General features: G+C 40.3%; 1 protein-coding gene across 1 annotated transcript in view; it reads right to left on the reverse strand.

Moving 5' to 3' along the window:
- The window catches only part of Ca8 (carbonic anhydrase 8), a 96,760-nt gene that overhangs the window by 43,145 nt on the left and 39,717 nt on the right, over positions 1–13,898 (reverse strand). Inside the window, exons 4-5 of the mRNA XM_005322977.4 lie at positions 4,692–4,787; positions 1,118–1,180 (exon numbers count right to left, since the gene is read on the reverse strand). Coding sequence (XP_005323034.1) covers positions 1,118–1,180; positions 4,692–4,787 — 159 coding nt within the window. The remainder of the gene's footprint in view (positions 1–1,117; positions 1,181–4,691; positions 4,788–13,898) is intronic.

Genomic DNA, 13,898 nt, shown 5'->3' on the forward strand with positions numbered 1-13,898 from the left:
TACCTCATTTTGAATGTCTTGGAGACTCTTAATCACAGCCTTCAGGATGACCGGTTCCTTCCCTATGCCGGTGGAGAACTAAACACACTTAATTCTCAGACTGATCTCAGAATTGGCATTGGGTACTTGGAACCCATGAAAGTCAAGCAAGCTCAATTCCTGCTCTGTATCTCCAGTGGCCAAACAGGAATAAATTACTACCCGGCCCAAGATCACTGACATTCAACTCAGCACAGGCATAGAAGGCCCTGTTTAAAACAGAGCTTCACTTCCCAGCAATGCTGTACCATGTCATTACAGGGTCATGTTAATCTAAATTGCCTTCTCTGGGATATTATCATATGGATTATGTGTACTTCTATTATTACTATTTTATTGTTGTTTTTACTTAACATACATACTTTGAAATCTGGTTCCAAAAATTGCATTGGTTTCATTTATAATTCTTTCCTATAATAAGTAAACAGTAAGGGTTAACTCAGTAGGCTAAGGCTGCCCAAACCCTGCACATTCTGTCTTTAGTATTAGCCCTTGGTTAACTCTTAGTAGATAACCCCTGGGCCCTTAGGATATACTACCCGATAAGAGACCTGAGGGCCTGGGTCTTGCAGTATTTATGGTGAACTCCTAATGATGCCTGGGGCCCTGGGCCAAGCTGCACCAGTGTGAATAGGCAGGTTTGTCCTGCCCATGTAATTTGTGGATGCCTGGTTTTCCTAGGGTGTGGGGAGGAGGCCTGGAGTTTGATGAGCTGAAGTGGTTAGGTAAGCCCTTCATGCTTACCTGAGCAACCCCTAATAAAAGCCCTAGATGCCAGGACTCAGGTGGGCTTCCCAGATTGGCAACATAATATGCACCTGACACATGGTTGCTGGGAGAACTGGGGCATCCCCATGAGACCTCCTTGGGAGGGGACACCTGGAAGCTTCTTCAGGTTCCCCCTGAACTTCAGCCCACATGTGCCTCTGCCCTTCACTTAGATTTGCACTATAACCCTGCACTGTCGTATCCCATAAATAGAAGAGCTTTTCTGAGTCCTGTGGGTTCTAGAGAATTATCAAGAGTTGGTCCAGGGGCCTCTTAGACACGAGAGTTTCTGTTTTAAAGAACAACTTACCTTATACTGAATATCTTGGAGGATCTCAGTCACAGCCTTGAGCCCAACATGTTCCTTCCCTATCTGAAATGTATGAAGCATAAACCACAAACACAATATTTTAAAATTCTTCACTTTTATTCAAAATAGTAACCAGAAGTGAGGTTCCAATCCACCTGCATGCCCTTTCTGGGGAATTAAATGACCTTTCCTTTTATGGCCAGGTCAACCTCTACTTAAGGTATTTAAAGTTGTAACAGCTAGTACAAGAAAGTATTAGCTATGAGACCCAAGAAGCTGTTCAGCTTCATCTTTCTATGCATAGGTATTACTCACTGTGCCATAATTCAAATACTAAATTAAACAAGACTATTACATAAAAGTGTCAAACATATATTTTAATTAAAACTACTCAGTACATATCCAAACTCTTGCATTCTTGCCTCTAGTATTTATAGATCATTATTATAAATATTTCTCAAAGTTGAATTTTTTTTCTGAAGAGTAGGTATGTGATGTCCTATATTAAAGTTACCAAAATCAAGACATTTCTTGATTACCACTGATCATAATTGTTATAGTCATCATTTTATTTAATCTTAAGAATATGCTTTCGGGGCTGGGGATGTGGCTCAAGCAGTAGCGCGCTCGCCTGGCATGCGTGCGGCCCGGGTTCGATCCTCAGCACCACATACCAACAAAGATGTTGTGTCCGCCAAGAACTAAAAAATAAAAAATGTTGGAAATTCTCTCTCTCTCTCTCTCTCTCTCTCTCTCTCTCTCTCTCTCTCTCTCCCCTCTCCTCTCACTCTTTATAAAAAAAAAAAAGAATATGCTTTCAATAGCTTTCTATTATGAAATAACACATATCCTTGGTATACAAAGTACTCCAAAGAAATTTGAGATTTGAACTATTTTTTTGATATTTAGTGTCCTTGATGTTAACTTTACAAATCTGAAGTGTCAGATAATTCACACTTCCAAAGCTTTCAGGGGTCTATGACAATGGAGAAAGTAAGAGCAGAGATCATTTATCACCTCAGGTGACAATCACTGCTATCCCTCAGCTTCTTCTCTTCCACATACATTTTTGAAGAATGACCTATGAGAAGCTGGACTAACTTTCAACATGCACACATTTTCTATTTTTGTCAATATCAACCGACTATAAAATATGCTAGGGGGGAAAAAAAAGACAAGAAAAGCCTAACATAAGATAGGTCAATCTGTTCAGTGTAATCAGATTTCCATTATTTTTGAAGTGTTTGCAATTCCTGAAATAGGTTCTAAAAACAGAAAATAAATTTCATGAAGTTAAAAAAAGAAGAAGAAGAAGTAGAAAAAGAAAAGAAAAATGTCCCCATGAGTGTAGGAGGCTGGATCTTAGGCAAAAGCCTTCACCCCATCTTCAGAAGAAATGGACCCCCCTCATCTAACTGGTTTAACTCGGAGGCAACATTTGGATGCCTGCACCTTTGGCTGTGGTCTATTTTCACTTCATGCAGCTCCTTCCAGAACCATGAACTCTTTGAGAAGATTCCAATCTGAGTACTATAAGGTCACATAACAGTTGTCAGAAGTGAGCTCCCTTGTGTTGGACTACCTCGGTTCTTATCATGACCCTGCCACTTTTTGGCTATGTGACTTTGGGCAAATGTGCTTAACCTCACCAGGCACAGTGGTGCATGCCTGTAATCCCAGCAGCTGGGGAGGCTGAGACAGGAGGATCATGAGTTCAAAGCCAGCCTGAGCAATTTAGCGAGGCCCGAAGCAACTCACTGAGACCCTCTCTCTAAATAAAATACAAAAAAAAAAATAATAATGGGCTGGGGATGTGGTTCAGTGGTTTGGTACCCCTGGGTTCAATCCCCAGTACCAAAACAAAAAGAAAAGACAGAAAAAAATGTGTGTGTACATATATTTAACTTCTATGTCCTTTGTCACCCATTAGTGGGAAGGATAAAGTGACAGGGTTGAAGATCATGTCACTCCTTACCCTGCTTAACCTGCATGATGTTGTAGAGCATCAAACAGATTTTACATATAGTGGCACTTCATAACTATTCGTGGCTCCTTCTATTCACGGAGATTCTTCACTTTACAGCAAAACTTTATACCCTGCAACAAACTCTAGCTGTTGCTCGATCACTTTCCTTCTTTATCAAATAAATTCATATGTGAAAAAGTCATCACCACCAAAATCCAAGTACACATGACAGTCTCCACACCCAACTGCTAAAATCCTGCAGCAGCTCCTGCACCAACACAATCCCGTGAGTCCTCCAGGACCCTGAGATCTGTCACTTCCTTACCTCTCCCCTTTGCCATCTTTAACCACCACCAAAAATGCAAACCACTCTCGTGAGCCTCTTCTCCTGGAATTGAAGCCCTATTCCATGTATTTTTTTTTCCATTTCTGCCTCACTCTTGCCTTATTTCCCACTGTGCTCCCTGGACTCAGAATGGCTGTGTCTTTGACAAGCTCTCCTACCACCTCCTGGTCTATGAGAACCCCTTGAGTGTGTCCAAGGTGCAGATCTCAGGCCTTTCCAATAAAAATTGGGCAGTCTCCTAGGATGGAGACTATGGTCAGCGCCCTTCAGTTTAGTATCTCTGATCTGCATGCACAAGGCTGTCCTTCTCTGAGTGGACTGTCCTCTTCTGATGGTATATATGCTACAAGAAAGCATATTGAAAGGACTCGATGCTCAACTCTTTTTGGAAAATTAAATAACTAAAACCATAGCATTAATATTACTGCTGTAATCCAGTTTATACAGGAGGCAACCTGTAACCATGCAGAGTTGGCTCTCCGAGTTTTGGTGCTAATTGGCAGAATACGTTGTTGTGTGACTAAATAATTACTTGACCTCTCTGCGCCTTGATGTCTCTTACGACTGGTGATCAAGGGATGTCTAAAATTTCCATGATCTCTTTTACCTCTAAATCTTTTATCATAGACCATAAGAGAAAATTAAAAAGATTCACCTCGGTAAAAACTGGATTAAAATTTTATCTGTGTGAACATATGGTCCATTTTTGTATGTTTGGCTAAATTTATACACTATTCTTTGGCCACCACACTGCTCAAATCTAAAATTTATGTTAGCTAAATCTTCCACTGTTTGCAGTCTTATTTTATCAGTGTTTTCTATAAAGAATTTCAAATCATCTTCAAGTGAAAATTATTAATAATGAAGAGCTAAAGTAATTCATTACATGATTATATTATTGATTTTTCTTAGATTTTGCAGTAAGCTAGAGTCTAAAAACATTTTCTGAAATGCTTTTTTCATAAATAAAATGAATTCTGCCTTCAGGAGACATTTTCAAAATCATTTCTCCAAAGATGCTGAATGCCACCCTGTAGAAAATTTCTAATAAATAAATGAACTCTTTTCTATCAAGGAATATGGCTGAACTCTCATGAACTCCAAAGATCAAGTTTTCTATTTTTACATTATTGGTGTTCTCTGTAAAGGTGTTTAATTTCACCTCAAAGTAATAAAACTGGGAGAGAATGGAAAACCATCTTGCAAAATGACTTAGAAAGCAGCAGCTCTGAACAGCACAATAACCACTGCAGACCATTTACCTGAACGAACAAGGCGATGATGGCGATTCCGTGCGGTTTCCCCACAGCCTCATCGATGCTGCCAAACAGAGTGGAGTTCCAGTGGATCAGATGGAGCTGGAGGCAACAATGCACAGGTCACTTCTAATGTCCTTCTCTTCAGAAAAACAAAACCACATCACCGACTGTACTACATCTACAAGGTCTCCTATGCAACAAGGGGGTCACCAATGTACACAGGCTACTGCCTCCACAGGAGGTCTCTGGAGGAATTCCCTCCTTTGCCTCTCTGAAGCAACAGGTCACTGCCTCTTGAGTTCTCAGTTTTAGTACTGACTTAGGAGAAGCTCAGTGAGCGAGACTCACCGATTTCACATAGAGTTAGTGTCTTTCCTTAAATGACATTCCCTCTGGAGCTCAAAGAAACAAAACTCCAGGTCTGGACACAAACACTACTCACTCAAAGGATTGGTACCCACATAATCAAACACAGCATCACCAACCCACAGTATTTCCATCAGGAAATGTGCAAAGCCACTTTCAAGTTCTGGTAAATTATTTCAACTCTAGGACTATCCAAAGGTAACATAAGATAGAAAAAAAAATTAAGTACTGCCCTCTGTTCAAGTATTCCATAGTAAACTAATACTGATGTAAATCTCCAACAGAAGTTCACTTCCTACAGTTGGGATAGAATTTTATCTATGAAGAAAGGACAATCAATGCTCAGGGTCCCTTCATCCTAACCTCATACAGCTTTGCAGCTTTCAAGCTGATCTAGAATATGCACTTGTTCCTACAGCAGCAATAAACACTTGCAAGAAGCCACATCTAGTTCCCACACTAAAAAAATCAAGTGGCCACAGAGATTCTTGGTATGACAGCAGCTCGCTAAAACCTTGTGCCTAGAATACCATCTTCAGTAGTATACCTTTTCATCAAACTAATTCCTTACCACCTTAAAACTTTGTACCACATTTAAAAACTAGTTCTTAATTTTAAAAGACATAGATAAATCTCAATATTTATGTATTTAGAATCTATTTTTTTTTTTAATTATCACACAGACTGTCAAAACTTTGATTTTTTTTTTCACTGTTGAATTTGTCCAAATTGAATCGGAGATTATAAAACTGACCACTAGAGGGAAGTAAGAAAGTCCAGCATAGAAACAGCAACCCAGGAAAAGAACACACCAAGACCAGGCTGCCTGGAAAGCTCACAGGGTCTGGAAGCAGCCAGTAAATGCTAACTGTCAAGGCACCGCCTTCAAGATAACAATGTCCTATGACTTCTCAATTAATAATAAAAGACTAACTTTATTATTTCCTTCTCTGGCAGCAACAATAGCACAGAAGTCCTTGTGGTACAGATAAGAACTGACTGCTTTCATTAAATCAACAAAGAAGGTCTAGGCCCAAGGTTGAGTTGTTGTGTTTTTTTTTTTTTTTTCCTCAACAGATGACAAAATTCAAACTGACATTTTCCTTCCTTCTCATAGCAATATTGATTTATTTTTTTTCCTTTTCTGAAACAACACATTAACAAACCAACAAAATAAATAAATAAATAGAGCAAGCTTGTTTTTCCCCCCACCACCCCTCAAATCTCAAAATCTTGGATTATCCAAATCTACTTCTGTTCTCCTGTTGCCCCTTCCTTGTTCCTATAATCTTATCCCATTTTGCCTTTTGTTAGTATTGGTTCTGTTCCATAAAGTAGAGCCACTGAGGTAGGAAAATCACAAGGGCATACAAAGAACTCTGAGCACATGCCTAAGTCTGTCCCTGACAAGAGATGACCTTCAAAAGTAGAAAGGTCAGAGTACTCAAAGCTTTAATTCTGTCATCATTCGATTTTGGAAAATACTAAAGCAATATACGATTGCAGTGAGTATTATTACTTATGCTGCTTAGTATTAGTCAAGCTTCCCCATGATAACCTCCTTCCTTTCAAAGTTTCTTTTTGGAGAATGGGGGATGGATTAGAGGTCAGAATATAAGCTAGGCAGCTGCCAGAGAGTATCAGTTGAAAACTAAGAAAGGGATATGGGATAATAAATGTTATGTGTCAACTTGGCTAGGCTATAGAACACCAGTCTAGATGCTGCTGCAAAGTTCGTTTTTAGATATGATTAGCATGTAAGTCAACAGACTAAGTAAAGTTGACTGCAATCCATTTTATGGGTAAACCTCATCCAATCAGTTGAAAGCCTTAGCAGCAAAGACTGAGGTCCCTCAAAGAAGAGAGAATTCTGTCTCCAGAATACAAGATCAAAATTCCCTCAGACTTTCCAGCCTTCAAACTGCAACAACAACTTTTGCATGGATTTCCAGCCTCAGCCATAAAATCAAACGGACCAGCTCCTTAATTTAAATCCCAATCTTTTTTATTCCTACCCCAACCCTCCTGTTTCACTAAAGCACCCTGACTAATACAGTTTGTGTAAATAAAAATGTATGAAGACCCATGTGAAATAGGATAAAAGAAAATAAATATAAGTAGGAAGAAGGAAAAAGGAAGGAGGAGGAGACTATAACTTTAATCTGAAAGCCTTGTGCTGAAGTTCTTTATATCTTCACTGCCAAACCTAGTTTTTCCCCAGACCTGTCACTTCCAAATTGCTGGGAAATCCACAAATCTTCATTCACAATCTTAAAGTTACTAGAAATTGACCCACTTACAAAACCTTGGATTATCCAAATCTACTTCTGTTCTTCTGTTGCCCCTTCCTTGTTCCTATAATCTTATCCCATTTTGCCTTTTGTTTGTATTGGTTCTGTTCCATAAAGTAGAGCCACTGAGGTAGGAAAATCACAAGGGCATACAAAGAACTCTGAGCACATGTCTAAGTCTGTCCCTGACAAGAGAGCCCCCCACCCACCTCTAGCCACCAATATTGTCGCTTTCCTATGCACTGCAATAGCCCATGAATACATGTGTTTTTAGGATAGACTGAATGAACAGAAACCCAGGGTTCTTACCCAATGTATTTATTGATCAGATAATGGAGAGGATGGCAACCTAAGGATCCTGAGAATTGCCAGGTCACTATAAACCATCTATGATCATCAGACTGATGTCATTCTTATCTCAGGATGGCAGGTCTTTGATGCAGCTCAAGCTTCCTTTCAAAAAAGAGCCCAAGACCCCACAGCACTGCTCTCTTGAGATGGCCCATGTTCTCCTGTGGATGCAACTTCCTTTATTTCATAATAAATCTGTTTGTGCCTCCACCTGAAATTATCTTCTATAATCTATGTCAAGGACCTGGCCATCCTGAGCAGAGGTCCCCCTCTTTGGGGCCGCTTCAGACCCTGCATTTGGTGGCAAATGCAGGTCCAGTCCTGAAGAAGGCTAATAATAAAGGAAGACAGACAAAGGCCCCTAACAATTAAAGTGAACATTTGGTCATTATTTCCCTAAGACTAGACTGAAGAATTGGGGGACAAAAAGCCCTCAAATGATCAGAAGGAACATGTCAGACCTTCTACTTTATTTTTATGAGATGCCTTCTGCTTCAATTTCCTTTGCTTCACAAAACACATAATATGTACAAGAGTGGCCCCCCCACCTCCCGCCACCAATATTGTCACTTTCCTCAGTTAGATACCTGCAGTCAAAATATTCAATGGACAAGTCAAAGGAAAAAAAACTCATGAGTTTTAAATAAATAGTATATTATTATAGTTGTTCTTTTATTAGCTTTTATTAATCTCTAACTCTGCCTAATTCATAAATTAAACTTTATCACAGGTATGCATGTATAGAAAAAAACATAATACAGACAGGGTTTGGTACTATCTGTAGCTTCGGACATTTACCGGAAGTCATGAAAAATATTCCCTTTTGGAATAGGGGATTGCTCTATACATATTAATGCAGAGACATATTATTTTTAAATATAGTCATAGTAAGGATATCTGCTCCAAAGTTTATTCCAATGGAAATGGTTAAACAAGGACACATGGAGACAAATACATGGGAACGGAAAAGCATATGATACTAAGGATATGGTTCAGAAAACAATGAAGCAAAGTCCAAGGGAGGGAAGCAGTCTTCCCAGCCGTCTCCAAGCAGATGGCTATTACCAGCCAAGGGGCCTCAGAGGACAGGCTTCAAAGCCCAACAATGCAGACTGGCTCTGGGGCGTGGCTGAGCTAGGGCACAGGGGAGCACAGAGGCGGCCACACTGCACACCTCCGCAGATCCACTGATGATTCTCAGAGGCACTGCGTGTTCACAGAAGACCTCCAAGCTAGGAGTCACAGATCCCTGATTCTCATTTCACTTCCACAACTCTTTAGCTCTGTGAACTTCAGAGTCACTACCTCCTTTGAACATCCATCTCTGTAGCACAAGGAGAGCAGCATCTCATAACCTCAGACTGTTCACGACCTGCTTGTCTTCCTCCAGTACTGTCTTTATCCCTATATTCCTATAACATTTTGCTCACAATAGCATTAGCTGTCTGTAGCCAGCCAAGAAATGCAAGCAGGGAGATGCAACGTGAGGAAGGAGAGGGGCTAGCCAAGCATGCCCATGCTGCTTGCTGTTGCTAAGGAATCCAAGGATTGGATAGTGTTATCACTGTCTCTACCTGGACAAAGCCCACTGTGCAGGACTACCTAACTGCCACAGAACCAAAGATACCCCCAGACAGGACTCAGCTTCACCAAGGCCATCAGGAGCCTGGACCTTCTTTGCCCTGTGAATACAGAGTATAGCAGGTACCCAAGGGCTGCTGACTCCTGCAATAGCAGTGGTTGCAAAATGGGGCAGGGTGAGATTTCTATAACTGAACCATCAGCAGGGCCCATACTCCCCAGTGACTTTCTCTCAAAAGGCAGACATTTTGGCTTCCTTCCAAAATGGGCCTGTCAAAGAAAAAGGGGTTTTCTCTAAATCAGCCATATCTTTCCTCACTCCTTACCACCTCTCTCTCCACCCTCCTCATCTAACCCCAGCTTCACCATGAGGAACATGTTACAAAGAAGCAATGATGTTGCTAACATTGGGATAACCAGTCACAGTGCCTTTCTATTAAAAATCAGACCAGACAGGCACGATGTGCACTCCTGTTATCCCAGGGACTTGGGAGACTGAAGCAGGAGGATCAAAAGTTCCAGCCTCAGAAACTTAGTAAGATGTGTCTCAAAATAAAAAAGGCTGGGAATATAGTTCCGTGGTAGAGCACTTGCTTAGCATGTAAGCCCCTGGGTTCAATCCATAGTAGTAGTAGTAGGAGGAGGAGGAGGAGGAGTAGCAGTCCTACTACTATTACAATAATAATAATAATAATAATAATAATAATACCACCACCACCACTACCACCACCATAGAATAAGTACTGCAAAATGCCTCTTGACAGTTTCCAAGAAAATCTTTGGCTGAGCTTTTGCTGTGAGGCTCACAAATTCAAATTTCCTGCCATTGATTATGTGGCTTTACCATTAGGACCTGGGAAATGTTAATCTTAATATACTTAACTCACAGCAATAGATAAATTTGTCCAAAGTTATGAAACTGTGACAAGCCATAGCCTTATAATCATTTATTTGTCACTGAGAAAAATAAGTTTGAAGATTTTGTGGCAGCTTAACAGAAAGCTATCTTCAAGATAAATGAGGTTTATTATTAACATAAATAACATGACAGCATTAAAGTACAAAAGAATGAATCATGAGGAATGGAAAAAGTAGTAAAAACTGAAAAGGCAATTATGACTCACGAATTTCTTTCCCCAGCACTATGCACTCACACAAGTTTGGTGAAATCTCCTATCTGCAAATGCTTAATGACATTTCCTTTCAGATGTCTTCTTGTCACCTCAAGCTAAATATTTCTATAACTGACATCAATTCCCTTCAAAGGTGCCCTCTCCCTGACTCTTAGAAGACCTCCCAGGCTTGAGACTTGGCCCACCCTTTATCTCCCACTCACCAAGGCCTTCCCAGGCCCTCTGGTCATTTGCATTATAAAGCCCAACTAATCTCTCTTGAACCCAGCTTTCACCACATTTCCTCTGTTCAAAAATCTACTTCCCTTTATTTCCTACCATAACAGGCTTGACTGTCTCTAACCTCATCCTTCCCTTCCTAAGTTGGACCCAAAGGCTCACCACAACTTCCCCCATTCAGTTGGGAATACCATTCCCCACCCTGTCCTAACACCTGTGCAAATGCCCCCTAGGCTGTCACAGGGGACAGAAAAGTTGCAAAGTGGACATTAGTTATGAGGAGTAGGGGATGGAGGGTAATGGGAGATACAGAATAGATATCCATGAGGGAAACAGAAGAGGAAAAATGGGATAACTTGAATTTCTACCAAAATCACATCAAAAATAAGGCGAGTTCAGTTTTAGATATGAGTTTAAACCTGCAGCCCCCATTGTTATGGTTTAGATGTGTTGTACCCCAAAAATCTCATATGTGAGACAAAGCAAGAAGGTTTGGAGGAGAAATGATTTAAGTAAATTAATACCTAATGGTATTAACTGGGTGGTAACTAGAGGCAGGTGGGGTGTGGCTAGAGGAAGTGGTTCAGTGGGGGCATTGCTGTGAGGTTTTTGCATCTGAAGAGTGGAGTCAGTGTCTGTCTGTCTGTCTCTCTCCCTTCTGATCATCATAGGAGGTGGCTTCCTCCCCCACACTCTTCCACCATGATGTCCTGCCTCACCTCAAACCCTGGGAAATGGAGCCTTCTGTCTATGGACTGAGACTTCTGAACTGTGAGCCCCCAAATAAACTTTTCCTCCTCTGCAGTTGTTCTAACCAGGTCCTTTAGTCACAGCAGCAAAAAGGCTGACTAAAACACCGGCTCAAGAGAGGGACAGAACTAGAGCTGCTGGAGAAGGAGAGGCTAAAGGTGCAGGTTGCAGATGTCCCTAGAGAGATGTGGCTTATAGCATCAGTCCACCTGTGGGCCACTTTGTGAGTCATGGCCATGAGCCATGAACGTCTGAACATGGAACACGGTGAGATGAAGGAAAGGGAAATAACAAATGCACATTGGAAACTCAAATTCCAGAGTGCTAACGGCACAACCGAGAAGAGACTTTCTAGAATAAAGCTACAATAGCTGCAAAGCAGCAGAGGAAAACAAGGACAGAAAAAGACTTTGCAAGTATTATTTTTAAGACTACTGAGAAGACAGTTTCAATACAACGGAAAGCACAGAGGCAGAACGCAAGGGCATCAGGATAAAAGTGGGGTAAGGCAACTCATCCTAGAAGGTGGGCTAGATTATCAGAAACCAGAAATCAGAAGGCAGTTGAAGTGAGTGCTAATTGACTTTTTCAAAATTAAGAAAAATCAGAATGTCTAAGCTTAAGCCAAGTGCACTTTTGACTTTTACTATTGTTTTCATCTATTCTTTAAATGGACCAAAATTAAACCCTGAATCACATGCTGCTGTAAATTTAGATAAATCATAAGCATTCGAGGCAACCTATGAACTCTGAAATAATTAAACCAGAAATGCCACTTTTACTCACAATCTGCAGTCATTAAAGACTTTCCTCTGAGCTAGGCCACTATGCAGAAGAAATTCAAAGAGGAAAAGGAGCCATCAAAGGTAGGTTATGATTTCTGTGTCCTGATTTGCCTGTCTTCCTCAGAGCCAAAGAAATTCAATATGGAGAATGGTAGCTGGTGTCCCAACAGATCATGAGTTTCAGAAGCCAAGTCATCTCATTCACCCTCGCTCTCCCACATCCAAAACATGCAATCTCAATGCACTCGGGAAGATCTGTACAATTAGTTTGAGGGGGGTGGAGGGGGTCAAACCCAGGGCTGCACACCTGCTAGGCATGGAGAGCTATAGAACCTTTTTTTACAAAGAAAAAAAAATTACATCTCATCCCTCTGATACTGGAGAGAGAAAGAAAGAAGATATTAAGCATTGAAATAAAAAGGAAATTGGAAGTGAAATGTTTGAATAACAAATTGGAGCATTAAATAACTGGAAAACAGTTAACAAAGAAAGTGACATTTCTCTCCAATTCACTCTTAATTATGTGAAGCAGCCCATTCATCTAGAGATAAATCGAGATTTAGTGCATATTATCTCCAGGTGCTGCTGCACTTTAAGATGTCATTGTCAATATATTATGCAGCTATTATTCAGAGAAGGACATTCAAGGTGTAGACAGATAGAACAGTGACAAAGTGCTCTAAAGCATGGAATGGAAAATGAATTATTTGAAATTCTATCTCTAGCTGTCACCTACTTGTTATGTTTGCCTAAACTTAATTATGTATCATCTTACCTAGGCAAAAGAGAAATGGGAGAATGTGTTAAGAGTGTTTCAGAACAACTTCATCCATTAATACATTAGTTTAAAAAAGGGTATCTGCAGTATTCCTAGGGTGTAGACTTTTCAATTAAATAGGCACTAGTTCTAGGTAATGAAAGATTTTCTTTCAAAGCAGTATCATGTCCTCTCTATATGCTGATTAATTTCCTTTTGTTTACTTTAATATTGTGCCTTCTGAGGGCATCATTAACTAGAAGGCTCTTCTCCCGAAAATGAGCCTTCCTTTAGGAAATTCACTATGAAAGATTCAGAAAGCCTTGTTGGAGGGGTGGTATGAGTCAAATAAAGGTAAAACTGCATCATTTTCAAATATTTTATATTTAATATAAGATCAGTGTTACAGTTTAGCTATGAGGTATCCCCCTAAAGCTCCTGTATTAATGTGGGAATATTCAAAGGTGAAATGATTTGATTGTGAGAGCTGTAACCTGATCCATTTACCCTTGCTTGAATGGACTAACTGGGTGGTAACTTTAGGGTCTTGGGGTTGTAGATAGTAAGCCATTTATAGGATTGGACCTGCTTGTTTTGTGTAGGGAATCAGTGAATAATGGCTGCGATTCCTCTCTTCCCACCCCAAATGAGAATCACATTTGACAAGAGTTCCGAAATAACGGCAGCATTCCTCTATGCATTTATTGAGCACCAACGGTATCTAGGATTTTAATGATTATTCCTTTCAACATCAGAAACACGGAGACCTCAAATAATTTTTGTAAAAGGATCCAGGGTATGTGTAACTAAAAATAAGTATTATAGCACAGTGGAAGAAAAAGATAAGTAAAAGGGTGAGTATGCAGTAAAAATGAGGGAGGATGCTGTGGGTCCTGATTTAATGAGCACTGATACTGCATTCTCTGCCAGGCACCGTTCTTTACAAGTTTGACTTCATTCAATCCTCATTAACATCT

This window comes from Ictidomys tridecemlineatus, chromosome 7 (genome assembly GCF_052094955.1).
Source record: "Ictidomys tridecemlineatus isolate mIctTri1 chromosome 7, mIctTri1.hap1, whole genome shotgun sequence".
Taxonomy (NCBI): domain Eukaryota; kingdom Metazoa; phylum Chordata; class Mammalia; order Rodentia; family Sciuridae; genus Ictidomys; species Ictidomys tridecemlineatus.